This window comes from Capricornis sumatraensis, chromosome 19 (assembly GCF_032405125.1).
Source record: "Capricornis sumatraensis isolate serow.1 chromosome 19, serow.2, whole genome shotgun sequence".
Classification (NCBI taxonomy): Eukaryota; Metazoa; Chordata; class Mammalia; order Artiodactyla; family Bovidae; genus Capricornis; species Capricornis sumatraensis.
This window is the reverse complement of record NC_091087.1, coordinates 10,857,097-10,871,251: the sequence shown is the minus strand read 5'-3', so window position 1 is coordinate 10,871,251 and position 14,155 is coordinate 10,857,097. Positions and strand designations below refer to the sequence as shown.

General features: G+C 46.0%; 1 protein-coding gene across 1 annotated transcript in view; it reads right to left on the bottom strand.

Moving 5' to 3' along the window:
- Positions 1 to 6,771, bottom strand: part of CHSY1 (chondroitin sulfate synthase 1) — an 81,871-nt gene extending 75,100 nt beyond the window's left edge. The window contains exon 1 of the mRNA XM_068991125.1: positions 6,449 to 6,771. Coding sequence (XP_068847226.1) covers positions 6,449 to 6,771 — 323 coding nt within the window. The remainder of the gene's footprint in view (positions 1 to 6,448) is intronic.
- Positions 6,772 to 14,155: the final 7,384 nt, after the last annotated feature.

Here is a 14,155-nt window from a genome sequence, read left to right as displayed (position 1 = left end):
TGATTTTAAAAATGGTCTCATACTTGGCATACAGTTTTAAAACCCACTCTCATTTAGATCTATTACGAACTTTTCTTCATTCCAATAAACATATTCAGCCACGCTATTTTTTAAGATTAGAGAAGCAGAGCACAAAATGGACAAGCTGGAGAAACCAATCACGGTCCGTCGTTCCTAATGCAGGACACCAAAGCTTCTTGCAATTCCCACTTCATAGAATACACGTTTGAGCACATTTCTAAATTCCTTTGGAAACATTTCTAGTGGAATTGCTAGATCTCAGGTCCCAGTCCCAATGAACTGTTCTTTCTCATCATCCCTTCACTAACTCCTGCTATTTCACATTTCCAGAAACCTGTTGTGTCTGCCTCAGAAACTCCAGCTCATCCTTCAAGACTATGCAAGGGAAGAGGGGTAAGACTGTGAGGGAGACCTTCTTCAATCCCCTTCATAAGTCAGTGCAGACCTCTCTCTTCTGCATCCACACAGTAACAAGTCCAGGCACCTTGCGATCCCTTTCATTCAACAGTTTCATTTGCTTCCTTCCCTAGACAATTAATTCCACAAGAATGGAATTATTAATCTACTTTCAAAAACTGCAGCTTAACTAATGAATGGGAAAAAAAATGAAATTGCCAATGCAACAAAAACACAATCGTGTTTATCTTCTATTGACAACCAAACTATCCTTGGAATATTCTGTTTGGAGACATCCAGATCTGGAGCCATGATATATAACATTAAACTCATTTTCAGGACCATAATTGTCATCAGTTTTCTTATACAGGTAATTTATAATGTGAAATGGGTTGTGCCCCCAAAAGTTCACTTACATGTTAATTATTTTGACTATAGAAGGCTTTCAGTAATTTTTTGCCAAATTGAATTCTAAGAAAGCAAGCACTGCTCTAAACTGTTTCAAGATAAACATGGTTTACAGCATTCAAAAAAGAAGGAACTCTCAGATCTGCTCATGGAGACTGGTAAAAGGAACAGTTTGCCTTCATTTAAAACATCAGAAGAGGCCATTAACTGATAAAACATCTTGCAATAAGATTCCTGTATCTAAACCTAGTGTTTCTCGAACTTTCTTCCCATAATTCCCTATAAACGGATGCTAATATTTAAGAGCACCCTTTATCACTCCTGGGGCAAAGAAGGGAAACCATCCACCTCTCTATTCTGAGAAAAAGAACAAATCAGCTGCCCATCTTCAGCCCAGGGGAAGCAAGAGTCAAGATAAATAGATAGCGCTGTATTAGCTTAGTGTTCAGGGCATAAAAACGGACTGAAATCTACTAACACATATATATGGAATTTAGAAAGATGGCAATGGCGACCCTGTATGCAAGACAGGAAAAAAGACACAGCTGTGTATAACGGACTTTTGGACTCAGAGGGAGAGGGAGAGGGTGGGATGATTTGGGAGAATGGCATTCTATCATGTATACTCTCATGTAAGAATTGAATCGCCAGTCTATGTCTGATGCAGGATACAGCATGCTTGGGGCTGGTGCATGGGGATGACCCACAGAGATGTTATGGGGAGGGAGGTGGGAGGGGGGTTCATGTTTGGGAACACATGTAAGAATTAAAGATCTTAAAATTAAAAAAAAAATACAAATTTAAAAAAATCAAACCATTAATTAAAAAAAAATCCAAATAGCACCAAAACTCTCTCAGCAAGAACAGGTAAGTGCAGCCAAGTAATGTTTGAAACAGAAGAGTAACAAAGGGGACTTGTCTACCGGATATTAAAATATTTTTCAATCTTCAATAATTTCAGTGGGTGGTACTGGAACAAGAACAGACAGAAAGATCAATGAATCAAAACAGGAAGTCCAAAAAGATACCCAAGAATCTTGAGTATGATGAAGATGGCATTTCAAACTGGTAGGGAAATGGGAGCTTATTTAACAGGTGGTGCTGAGACAATGTATCATTTGGGGTGAAAATGATGATGAGATGATTTGTACCCCTTCTAAAATGAGAATAATGTTCCTAAAAAAAATCTTGGGACTTCACTGGTTGTCCACCAGTTAAGACTGCACACTTCCAGTGCAGGGGGAATAGCTGCGATCTCTGGTTGGGGAACTAAGATCCCACAAGCTGAGAAGCACAGTCAAAAAAAAAAAAAAAAATCTCTCCAGGGCAATAAACTTTCTGCACTTCCTGAAAGGAAGAGACTGAATTACATGAATGTCTAACTTCTGTATATCAAATGATGTAACTAAGAAAAACATGAAAAAAAAAAAAATTGCAGCTAGTAACAGTAAGATATAATGAACCCAGCCGGAGACTCTAATGAACTATCACTAACCAGCACACTAAATTACTTTAGAAGAATCACAGAACCATTTTAAAGTGAAATTACCTAGAATACAAATATTTTACAGATGAGTGGAAAAAAAAAAAATCTTAAAACATATTGACTTGTAGAACACCACCCTATCCAGAACCCTAAGGGAATTTTAGTTTAAGACAGCTTCAGAGTTTCAACACTGTAACCACTTCAGATATAAATCTGTTCTCAATTCCTTTTAAAATTCATTATATTTATAAAACTAAGGACACATCCACTCGCTCCTGTACAAAACCAGATTTCTGCTGACTTACCTCCTTCCCCCTAAATTCATTCCTCCTCTAGTTCTCCCCATCTCAATAAATGACACCACCACCCACCCTTTCTTTCAAGGCGAAATCCTGCAAATTATCCTGAATTTTTCTCTGCTTCACGGCCTCTGAAGCATTTTGTCAACATGTCCCGAACTCTGGCTCCTACATATTTCGTGGGGAAATGATCCTCTCTCCATCCCAACCATCTTCACCTAGACCACCTCCTAACAGCTCCTCGCTCCCCCACAACCTATTCACACAACAGCATGAATTAACTTTCCAGAATATAATGCAAGCCCCTCCCTTTCCCATCTAAACCGTCCAAGTGAAAGTTGCTCAGTTGTGTCCTTCTCTTTGGAACCCCACGGACCACAGAGTCCGTGGAATTCTCTAGGCAAGAATACTGGAGTGGGTAGCCTTTCTCTCCTCCAGGGGATCTTCCCAACCCAGGAATTGAACCCACGTCTCTCGCACTGCAGGCGGATTCTTTACCAGCTGAGCCGCAAGGGATGCCCAAGAACTCTGGAGTGGGTAGCCTATCCCTTCTCCAGCAGATCTTTCTGACCCAGGAATCGAACCAGGGTCTCCTGCACTGCAGGCAGATTCCCTACCAACGGAGCTATCAGGGAAGCCCAAAACCTCCAAAGGCTTTCTAATTCACTTAGAGTAAAATTTCATGACACCAGACACGCATCTTCTTTCTTTTATTGATCTTCTTCAAGTTTCAAACTGATTCCTGTCTTATAATTTATCAGCTCTTCCCTCTGCCAAGCACACTCATCAGTGACGTTCCCAGATCTTAGCCCAAACACCACATTCTCGGAGGTGTTCCCCACACATCTAACAGAGAGGACATGCCATCACCCTGCTCTATTTGTTCCAAAGTACCATCACTAGCTGAAACCCTCTTTTTAAGTATCTGTCCCTCTCACTAGAGCAGAAGCTCCATGAGGACAGGCATCTTCACGTTTGTGTTCCCAAGCATTCAGAGTCCAGGCCCAAGGCACCATGCACGTATTTGTTGAACGAAGGGATGAATCCTAAGTGTATGGGATCATTTGATGAGCCAAGATCACTCCCGTGAACATAAGAGCCACGGTATCTGCTCGGTGCCTGTGAAGGAGCGCTACTGCTGCCCCGTCTGAAGGTTACACTGTTTGGCTTCGCCTGCTTTCAGCTGCACTGCTAACATCTATTGGTGCTCCCTCTCCTCACTGGAAGCATATGGCAGAACTGAAAAGTCGGTAATGATGGTGCTCTCCCATCACTTAAGTGTACCAACTTTAGTGCAGACAAGTGTATCTCCTTGAATTTTTCAAAGGCTTTTATAGCTCCTTTCTGAATCTCAGACAGTTAGTAGTCCCTAAATCTGAATTCTGACACTGTCAATGTCCTAGCATAAAAGTACATCATAGTGTCATCTTTCTAAAAACATTGCCATCTCCTTCAACCTATAAGCCGAACAAAATTTTTTACTTTAATAAACAAAAATAAAAACTTTGACTTTTTTTCCTACGGTAAAGAACACATTCACCTTTCAGCGGAAATGTAGAACTCAGTGCCAAACTAGAGTTCTACCCTGTGCTAGAAGATTCAAGCCAACTTTTATACTGCATGAAATTTCCAGTTTAAAAGCTGAGTGCGGACTTTTGGCCCAGGCTGCAAAGCACAGCAAAGCCATAATTATAAGTTACATCCTATAACCTCCATCCCAATTTTGGCTTTCCCCAGAAGTTCCTTAAGGCTAAAATCGTCTTGTGTCCTCTCCTACAGCCAGTCTAATCACAATGTGGACAAGCTGAGAAGGAGAGGACCTTAACTAGAAAGGCAGTTCCACCCGTAGGCTCCAACTAATGTGACTACTTAAGATCAGAGAGATACAAGAAGAAGTATGCTGGAAAGCTGATGGAACGACTGTATAAAATATACCATTTCCCGGTAAGGGTTTTATCAAAAAGGCAGAACTTCCACAAAGAAGGGCCAGAGGACAAATTATGTTTCTACTTTTCCCTAGCTGCCTTAAAGAAAATAAACAATGAGATAAAATCCTACATCCAAAAAAGATGAGGTAGGAGCTTTGGAAAGGAGGCCAAGCATAGAGCCTCAAGCATGGGTTTGGGGAAAGATCATTTCCAAGTGTTAAATAGTATCCAGTGTGCAAATCATTTTCTGAGTATTGCTGGTGTTACCAGAACCCCTTCTAGTTTGTGATTTTGTTACCTACGAAAAAGTATTTGCTTGGGGGGCAGGGAGTTACATGTCCATATTTGAACAAACCACTTTGGTAACTGTCCCAAACTTGATTTCAAAGAACTTGTCATCAAATTGGAGTCATATAGATTTACTTTAAAAACCATGTTGTAAACAATGTATATAGCTCATCCTCAATTTCTGATTAGATATTCCTTTTTTCAAAAAATCAAATGTTTTTTTGATGTACACCTAAAACACTGTAAATCAACTATACTTCAAAGGAAAAAAAAAAACAAACCACGAAACAACAAAAAGCACAACTCCACCTAATTCAATAGATCTGGGAGAAAACCATGATCTGCATGTTTGCTTCCAAGTCATGATCTTAGTCAAATTTATGCTACTTTTTCTAACCTTTTCAGGCACTCAGTCCCCTTCTGGCAGAACCCAGGTCATGGACTTAAACAAGATCCAGTGAAAACACAGGAATGGGGAATCAATGCACTGAAAAGGCAGACATTCTCTACTGCTCTCTACCTTCCTTTTCAACCCTTTACCTCCTCCTTTAGAGGAACGGAGACCCAAATATGCTTTTCTCTTCACAACATCTAATGCCTGAAAATTTAGACCAGGACTACAGTTAAAAGCTGAAGTTATAAAGGTGATGGTTATAAATTAAGAACAACAACCAGCTTGGCCTCTCTCAGTAATGACTGCTCTAAGAGTCCATTCCCAGCAGACCTCTCAGGTTGGTTTGCTCTGTGGTTGGATGAATACCAAATGTTATCTGTAGAGTAAGCATTTCTGTACTTCACACATATAAGGTTTCCATTAAATCTCTTTACTGAATCTATTAATACATCCTTCTTCTACCTCAAATTCATTCCAATATCATCTCTCTTTCACTCTTCTAAAGATTACTTTGGCTAATCCCTTTGTTAATCCTGAACATGATTCCAGCCACTTTTCTGACTCATATGGCCAACTAGGACCCAGATACCGGATAACACACACGTCACTAAACTGGGCTAGTTAACAACAAATCTACCATGAGCCAAGAACTGCTTTCCCAAAGGTTCTCTTTCCAATTACAAAACAGTCTGGTGGGGTTGAGTGTGCAGCGTGTACCCCTTCCATTTACCAGAATGGTTCCAACAGTGAAAACTAAAAGTGGAAGGCCTCTGACCAAATTAACTTACACAGGCTCTAGTTCTGCAAGGCTAAAAGTGCAGGTTTCAGAGCCTCGAATAATAACCCCCGCTGCCACCACAATCACCAGTATTGTGCTGAGTTTTCCAAACACTCTTATGGGTGTTTGGAAATGTTCGGTGGTGCTCATTCAACAAAGGAAAGGACCAGGACAAGAAAAGATGAAGCGCGGAGCAGAAAGTCCGCGTGAAGACTACACCCAGAGGGGCCACGCTGGTCCGCTGGACCCCAAAGCCCCTGCTTTTGAGCGTTGCGCTCGCTATACCGCCCCTGAGCCCGCTGCCAACGCCCGGCACGCCCCACGGGGCACAGCGGCCCCACGGAAACCCAGCGAGCGCCGGGTCTGGCAGGCAGGCAAAGGCGCGCGCCGCACGCGGGCCGCGGGGCAGCGCGCTCGGATGCTGGACGCCGCCCGGGAGCGGGGACTCACCTGAAGGCCGCCACCGCGCGGGTTTGCAGGTACTTCTGGGCGGTCATGACTCCCACGAAGAGAAAGTTCCTGTCGCGCGGGACGCCATCCTGGGCCTCGCTGTAGGGCCAGAGCCGCTGCCCGCGCGCATCCCCGCGCGCCCCGCCGGCCAGGGGCACCGCGGCCGCCTGCCCGGGCCGGCAAGCCTCGGGGCTGGCGCGGCGCCGCGGGCCCGCCCGCTTCAACTCGGAGGCGCGGGGCAGCACGAGCCGCGAGGCCAGCACGAAACCCAGCACGAGCCCGAGCAGCACGCTGAGCCAGGCGCGCCGGCCGCGCACGGCCATGCCCGCGCCGCTCCGCCCGCCGGGCCGCCGCCGCCGCCGCTCCGCGCGCCCTCAGCCCGCCCGCCGAGGCCAGCCCGCCCTACGCGGCCCCGCCCGGGCAGCGCCGCGGCTGCGGCGGGCCCGCCGTGCCCATCGCGGAGCGCGGGCCGCCCGCAGGCCCCGCGCCGGCGCTCGGTCCCGCTCGCGCGCCCCCGCCTTCAGGGGCGCAGCATGCCCAGCGCGCGCCGGCCGCGGCCCCCCGCCCGCGCCCCGCGCCCCGCGCTCCCCGGCCGGCTCGGCTCCCCGCGCGGCGCCCCCCGGGCGCTCGGCTCCGCTGGCGCTGCGCGCGGCACGCTGATGTCCGTGGCCGGCGCCGGCGCGGCCGCTGCTCATCGTCCGGCTCCGCGCGCCATCGCCGCGGGGGCGCCGCACGTCACGCACGGCGCGCAGGGGGCGGTGCGCTGTGGCCCCGCTCGCGATCCGTCCGCGCCGCGCGATTGGCGCAGCAGTGAATGGGGGGCGGTTCACGTGGCGAAAGTTTGCCCGAAAAAGAAAGCCCAGCTCAGAGCCCCGCCCGCGCAGTCTGCGGCGGCCCCGGGCGGAGGGGGCGTGGGTCGGGCGCGGCGCCGCCTGGGGCCGGGAGCGAGGCGCCCGGCCGGCCCGTTACCCGGCCCGCCGGGGCATCCCTGCCGCGGCGCGCGGCGCTGGCTCGAGGCCGTTCTGCCCGGCCTCCGGCTGCCGCGAGACGCTGCGCCAGCGTGGATCTTATCAGGGATTTCTAAGAAGGGGCTTCTTGGTCCTCGAACACTGCACTCGTGGAGGACGAGCCGCGCGTTCCTCCTGCACACACTGTCCTCAGACACACCCGCCTCCCCACGCCCAGCCCTCCAGCCGGGCGGACCTCTCCGGCCACCTTCCCTGCGTCCTCCCGATTCACACTGTATCTTTGTTCCCGCAGCTCTGTGGGTACGAGCGAGCATGTGTAGCATAAACAGCTCAGGAACCGTTTGAAACGTGCATGACTGCAGAATGAACCGTGAATTCAGCTCCCTTGTTCTCTGCTACTAGTTTCTAAGCTAAAAACAGAAAGAAAAAGAAAGCTATACTCAGTGTCCAACCTTCTAACACTAGCAGCATTTAAAGGATGTTGAAGAAATGGTAGATGGTGTTAATACGCTTTTTCTTTAGATTCTATGTAGAAACTCATCAGTTAGTATCTCTAATCTGAGTCTTTGTGTTTTAACATCATCCATCCATAGAAGTGTCCTGGGTTTCTAAAGACAGTTTTTGAGAACCGGCTTCTCTATGATGGATTTTGAATTTTATGCACTTCTTCTTAAAACAGCTAAGGTAACAAAAAGCTGATGAAATGACCACACAACAAATATTTGTGTAAATTATTATTATTTAGTCGCCAGTGTGTTGGAGTTTTTTTTTTTTTTTAATGAAACTCCCAGAGAGCACAGTAGTTCCCTCGGCCTGACAGGTTCCCGTCATTTAAACAAATGAACCCAAGAATTAGGGACAGAAAATAAGCATGCTTGGGCAAACCTTGGATCTTTCTTCATTGCTAAGATGACCAAATGAAGAAATATACACAATTTAAAGTACCATCTTACAGGAGAGATATCATCTCTGCAGCTAAATAGTGGTCACTCTTGGTATTCTTTGGATATCAGCACTTTCTTTGGTACTTGTGAATTGTGCCAGATATAGTTCATTACCCACCTTCCCACAGGCTCCCTGGGTAGGTGATCCACATCTAAAAATAAAATATTCATTATACAGTGAACACAGGATTCCAACAGTGGTCTTGAGAAAAATGCAAAACCATGAATTAGAGACTCAAAAATCAGCCAAAGGGGTTTCCAGTTAGACCATAAGCCACAAATGCCAAGTTCCCCAAATTCAGCAACAGCCTCATAATTCACAATGATGTCCATAAAGCACAAATCTAGCTAGGTACAGATGTTCAATTTTTTGACATAATGATTTCAATATTTTCTAACTTGCTTTAAACTTCTCTGTTTCCTCATCTAGACTAAAATCTGATTTAAAAAGCACATAAATGGTGTGTTGTTGTTCAGTCACTGTCATGTTCAGCTCTTTGCGACCCTGTGGACTGCAGCATGCCAGGCTTCCTTGTCCTTCACTAGCTCCTGGAGCTTGCTCAGACTCATCCTTTGAGTCAATGATGCCATCCAACGATCTCATCCTCTGCCATCCCCTCCTCCTCCTACCTTCAAACTTTCCCAGCATCGGGGTCTTTTCCAATGAGTCGGGTCTTCACATACACAAAAGTGCCATGGATTTCTTAAGACACGTTTTGGGAACCAGCTTCTCAAGTGTCTTCTTCCCCAGCACCACAATTCGAAAGCATAAATTCTTTGGCGCTCAGCTTTCTTTATGGTCCAATTCTAACACCCATACGTGACTATCGGAAAAACCATAGCTTTGACTGAACGGACTTTCGTTGGCAAAGTGATGTCTCTGCTTTTTAATAAGCCATCAAAGTTTGTCATAGCTTTTCTTCCAAGGAGCAAGCATCTTTTAATTTCATGGCTACAGTCACTATCCACGGTGATTTTGGAGCCCAAGAAAATAAAGTCTGCCACTGTTTCCATTTTTTCCCCAACTGTTTGCCATGAAGTGATGAGACTGGATGCCATGATTTTAGTTTTTTGAATTATGTTTTGTCCCCCTCCATTTCCTGGCTCCTAGGTCCCCGTCAGTTCCTAGGTCAGCAGCCTTGGCTGCATACCTGTAGACTCAATGGGAGTGTGTGTTTCTTAATGTAGAGAAAATAACCTATTTTCAGTAAAGATTGGGCCTGAAGGTTTAGAGCACCTGGGTCAAAGGAAACACTACACAGGTCAAGTCCTCCGGACAAGTGTGGGGTGATGCTAGGCTAGAAGCAGGCAGGAGACTAGGGAGGGCCGGGTCATGTAGGTGCCGGCCAGGGTCTCCAAGAGCCTGCAGGTTGGGGGTGGGACAGCTTCCCAAGTGCAGCCTGGGGAAGTGGAGAGGAAGCTCCTGCACAGCTGGACGCTCTGGCTAAGGCAGTTCTGGGGAGGGACCCAGAAGTGAGGACTCAAGGGCCTCCTCAGAGGTCTGCATCAGGAGGCACAACTCTCCCGTCTGGTAGGATTTCACAGCTTGGAGGCACGCTCTGAGACCCCTGCCCTGCACACACATGCCCCCTCCCCGGAACTCCCTCAAGGTCAGGGCGGGCGCTCACTCCCTGTGTCTTCTTTTCCTTTATTTATTTGCAAAGGTGAGGAAGACGGTTCATCAGAGTTCCTAGGCGTGTCACCTCAGGAAACTGAGGAAAAAACTTTCCTCCAAGGAGCTGTACTAGGAGCCCTCTCTGTTAAGCTGAAGTCATTAACTGTCTTTCTCATTTAAAAAAGGAATGGTGTTAACCATAATCAGATAGAGGTATTCAGTGAGGAAGACTCCTAAAGGCACACCCCACCCATGAGGCGGCCTGGGCTGAATGAGGGCCTCGCATCGAGTGTGGGGGTCTCCGTTTCCTTCTGCGTGGAGGGTATCCCCCCAGACAAGCATCTGCAGACTCCTCAGTGTCTTAGTTTCCTTGTGAGCCTTTCCACTAGTTCATGTTAGAAGTTTCTCCTCAGTGATTCTAGACAGATGATGAAAAATTTGTTCAAAAGTGCCACATCAGCCAACTTCCTTTCTGTTTTCATTAGAGTGATTCATCTCTACCTACATTACTGAACACTTTCTCACAAATTGCAACACTGTTCCCACACATGTTACATTTTTTTCCTGTTCCTAATACATTGAATGCCTGTTACAGGTATAATATTTCATATAATTTGCAGCAATTTCTTGGAAACCCTTGGTAAATACCTCAATTGTTTGTTGGCAGCAAGCCTTAAACAACTGACAGAGTTCCCTGTAAGGGCTTCTTTAAAGACACAGCTACTAGACTCCTGCCTCAAACAGGGGGCACTGCAAAAAGTGGTCATAATTTTCAAAACCTTTAGAAATGCCTCTTTTAAGAAACAGCAAATGCAGAGGAGGGAGTTAGAATCTGTGCTTTCAGAAGGCTCTGTTCATTGCCTGCAAAGAAGAAAATCTATCATGACCATTTTACTAATATTACCACTTAACCTCTATTAACCCAATAAAACTTTGCTTTATTATTAATGCTGCTATTTAACTGACATTTAAGGTCCTCATTAGCTAATGAATTTTGCTCCCTGGTTCCCTTGTATTTGCAGCATTTCCAGCCAGATGCAGGAAAGGGCAACCGATATGCCTTATGTTCTGGCTTCCACACCCTAATGGTTGCGACGCTGGTTGTGCTAGAATGTACTTCATGCTTCCTTGTTCTGCTTATCAGCTCTGTCCATTCTTCTGTCAGACACTGAGTCAGTGTGTGTGTGTTTCTCACGCAAGTGCAAGTGTTCGTGTGTATGGGAGAGAGACGAGGAACTGAGCGCCACTCTGTGTGCTGTCCAGAGGGGATGTAATCTTACTAACTAGAAAATGCTGGCAACCGCCAGCACCAGGAAACTGCTGGAATGTTCTCCGGGAGATAACCTCACTGCAGAGGCTGGCGACAGTTTGCTCCTAGTCTAGGACTTAATCCTTGTGTAGCAGAGCAGTTTGCCTTTCCCATTCATCGCCAAGTAATGCCATTAATCTTTAAAGCCGTGCTGGAGTTTCCACAGCTGGAAAGTTTGCACAAAGACAAAGCTTCCATTTCTCAAGAGGGAAGGAGTACCTCCCCACCCCCAGACACTGGTCAGCTGGCCTGCTGCCTTGCCACCTGAGGGCCGCACACAGTGGTGGTCAGGCCTGGGAGTCTTGTGGAAATGTTCCAGAAGTGCAACTCAAACTCTCTTTGCTTTACTTGAGGCCTAATGAAGCATAAAATTGCCTGGGGTGGTGGAGTGGAATTCAAGCTGCAGAAGAAGGTTTAAGCTTCAAACTGGGGCAGCAGAGATTCAGATCCACAAACACATAACGGGCAAGGCAAGGATAAGAAAACTTTAACACCATAAAACTCAATAAATGACCTCACTGCATTGACCATTCATTTGTACACCTTGTTGTCATGCTATCATGCTCCGCTCAGGCTAGGGTCATAAAGACTTCTATCACCCAGTGATGGGTGATAAAATTGTTATCAACCATGGTAGTAAGGCCTCTACCGGAGTTTAAAATAAACACAGTGGGATGAGACATTCTGCAGGGCAGTCTGGAGAAAGAGGCTCTGAAACAGGCTGGGAGAGCCAAGTCCTGCAACCTGTTTGGACGGCAGTTTCATCACAGTTGCAAATTACTAATGGATTTACTTTTGACTCAGCACCCTCACTTCTGAGAATTTTTATTCCAGTCATACATACCAGTACAGATGGACACTTGTACTGGATTATTCTCTGTCACCTGTGTGTGATAGTAAACGATTAGACCTGTGTCCATTTAGAGGGGAGTGAGGAAGTAAACAACTCTGTATCCATCAGAGAATGAGATATTCTGCAGATGTAAAACAGGGCGAGGAAACTCTCTTCCTTCTTAGACTGAGAGACTGCCATTCCGTCAGGACAAAAAGCAGAGAGAATAAGAATTTTGCTCAGGTCTTTACAACAAAACACTAGAAGAATACACACAAAATGAAATGAAACCTGGGGTGGGTGGTGGGGCTGGTTGAAAGGAGAGACCTAAGCCAGGAGTTCCCAATGGGTACTTTCAAATACCCTTCTGATTTTTTAGTGTGTGACTGTATTATCTATCCACCTCTCCAAAAAAAGTACCCATTTCCTACAGGTTGAAGCCCTAAAATGCTATTAGCAGAGCATTGACCATTAAGACCATACATTCTCCCTGACAACTTATCTGCTTCCACTGCTCTTGTTTAATAGAAGTGGAAACTGGCGCCAGTTAGCCGCATGGTGAGAGCTGCCACCAAACCAGCCAGTCTGCCGGCCGCAGACTGTAAGCAAGAATCCCCCAAATATCTTCTTTCAAGCTTTGTCTCTTGCCCCTTAAGAAGTGGTTAAAATGAGATCTAATTTCTGAGGTCTAATTACTTTTACTTTCCAGTTTCCTTAGCATATCATTTTAAGTGTTCTTCCAGCTGTGGAAAAGTTAGGAGCCTTCTCAAACCATCAAAATGGACATGCCTGTACTCATTTCATGGAGAAGGAAACGGCAACCCACTCCAGTGTTCTTGCCTGGAGGATCCCAGGGACGGGGGAGCCTGGTGGGCTGCCGTCTATGGTATCGCACAGAGTCGGACACGACTGAAGCGACTTAGCAGCAGCAGCAGCAGCAGCACTCATTTCAGAATCTCTTTCTCCATTTGTTTTGTACTGGCTCCTCATTGGACTTAATTTTTTGATCTCCCATAATTTTAGGAGCTCTGGCCACATCTTTTCCTCCCACTTAAAAGAAAAATCCATCTTTCAAAACTCTTGGACTCTTGGAGCACTACACACAAGAAAGCCTGGAGCAGTGCTAGAACTTTGGGACAATGGCGCCCTCTTGTGGTGTGTAGTTATTTCTGTCACCAGAAGGCCTGTACTCTTGGACTCAAAAGAGAATAATAATGTTGGGTATTTTATTTTATGGTTCCACTTAACCAGCATTTGCCAAAGTGATATCCTGGTCTTGGATTTGTGACTAACTAGCTGATGATACTGTAAAAATGAGAGGAATTGAGCTAAACAGTCAGCTAGAACCTACCCCTTCCTTATATTTTGAAAGTGAGTGAGACACTCGGGGGGAGTTTTAGCACTCACTTCCCCTTCTTGACTCTGATACCCAAATAGTTTTGAGAGCCATGGATATCTGCTTTCTTGTGGAAAATTGGCTGATTTTCTCAATATATGAAAAGTGTCAGCCAGTGTAAATTGATTGTATATGGGAGCAGATTCCTCCTGCAACTGCTCAGATTCACAGCTGCAAAGGGGTTCACATTGGAGAGGTTGTCTGCAGGCCCCAGAACTCCAAATGTCTTCCTTGAGATTCTTCTCAAAAAGCCACCTTCAATCCTTCTGATTAAACTGTTGGTGGTGTGGTCAACTGCACACAGCATTTGCTTTGGTTTTGCTCCCCACAAGGAGGGCACCAGTTTCGACCCACACCTAAATTCAGATGGTGCCCTGTACATGTGCCCTCCTGCCTAGCAAACACAAGAAAAACCTCATCACTAGCATGCTTTCATTATCACAAACTAAAAGTGGCCCTCGACACAGTTGGCCCTGATGCCGAACATTTCAGTGATGTTGAAGTGAACAGGAGGAAATTAACTAAACTAGTATAATTGGTTTCTGCTCTATATATTCTGGGTTTTATAACATTTTCCAATCACTGTTTTATTTGGCTTAGTGAGAAATGAGCATTTATGTCACTGCAAAACATTCTTTATTTC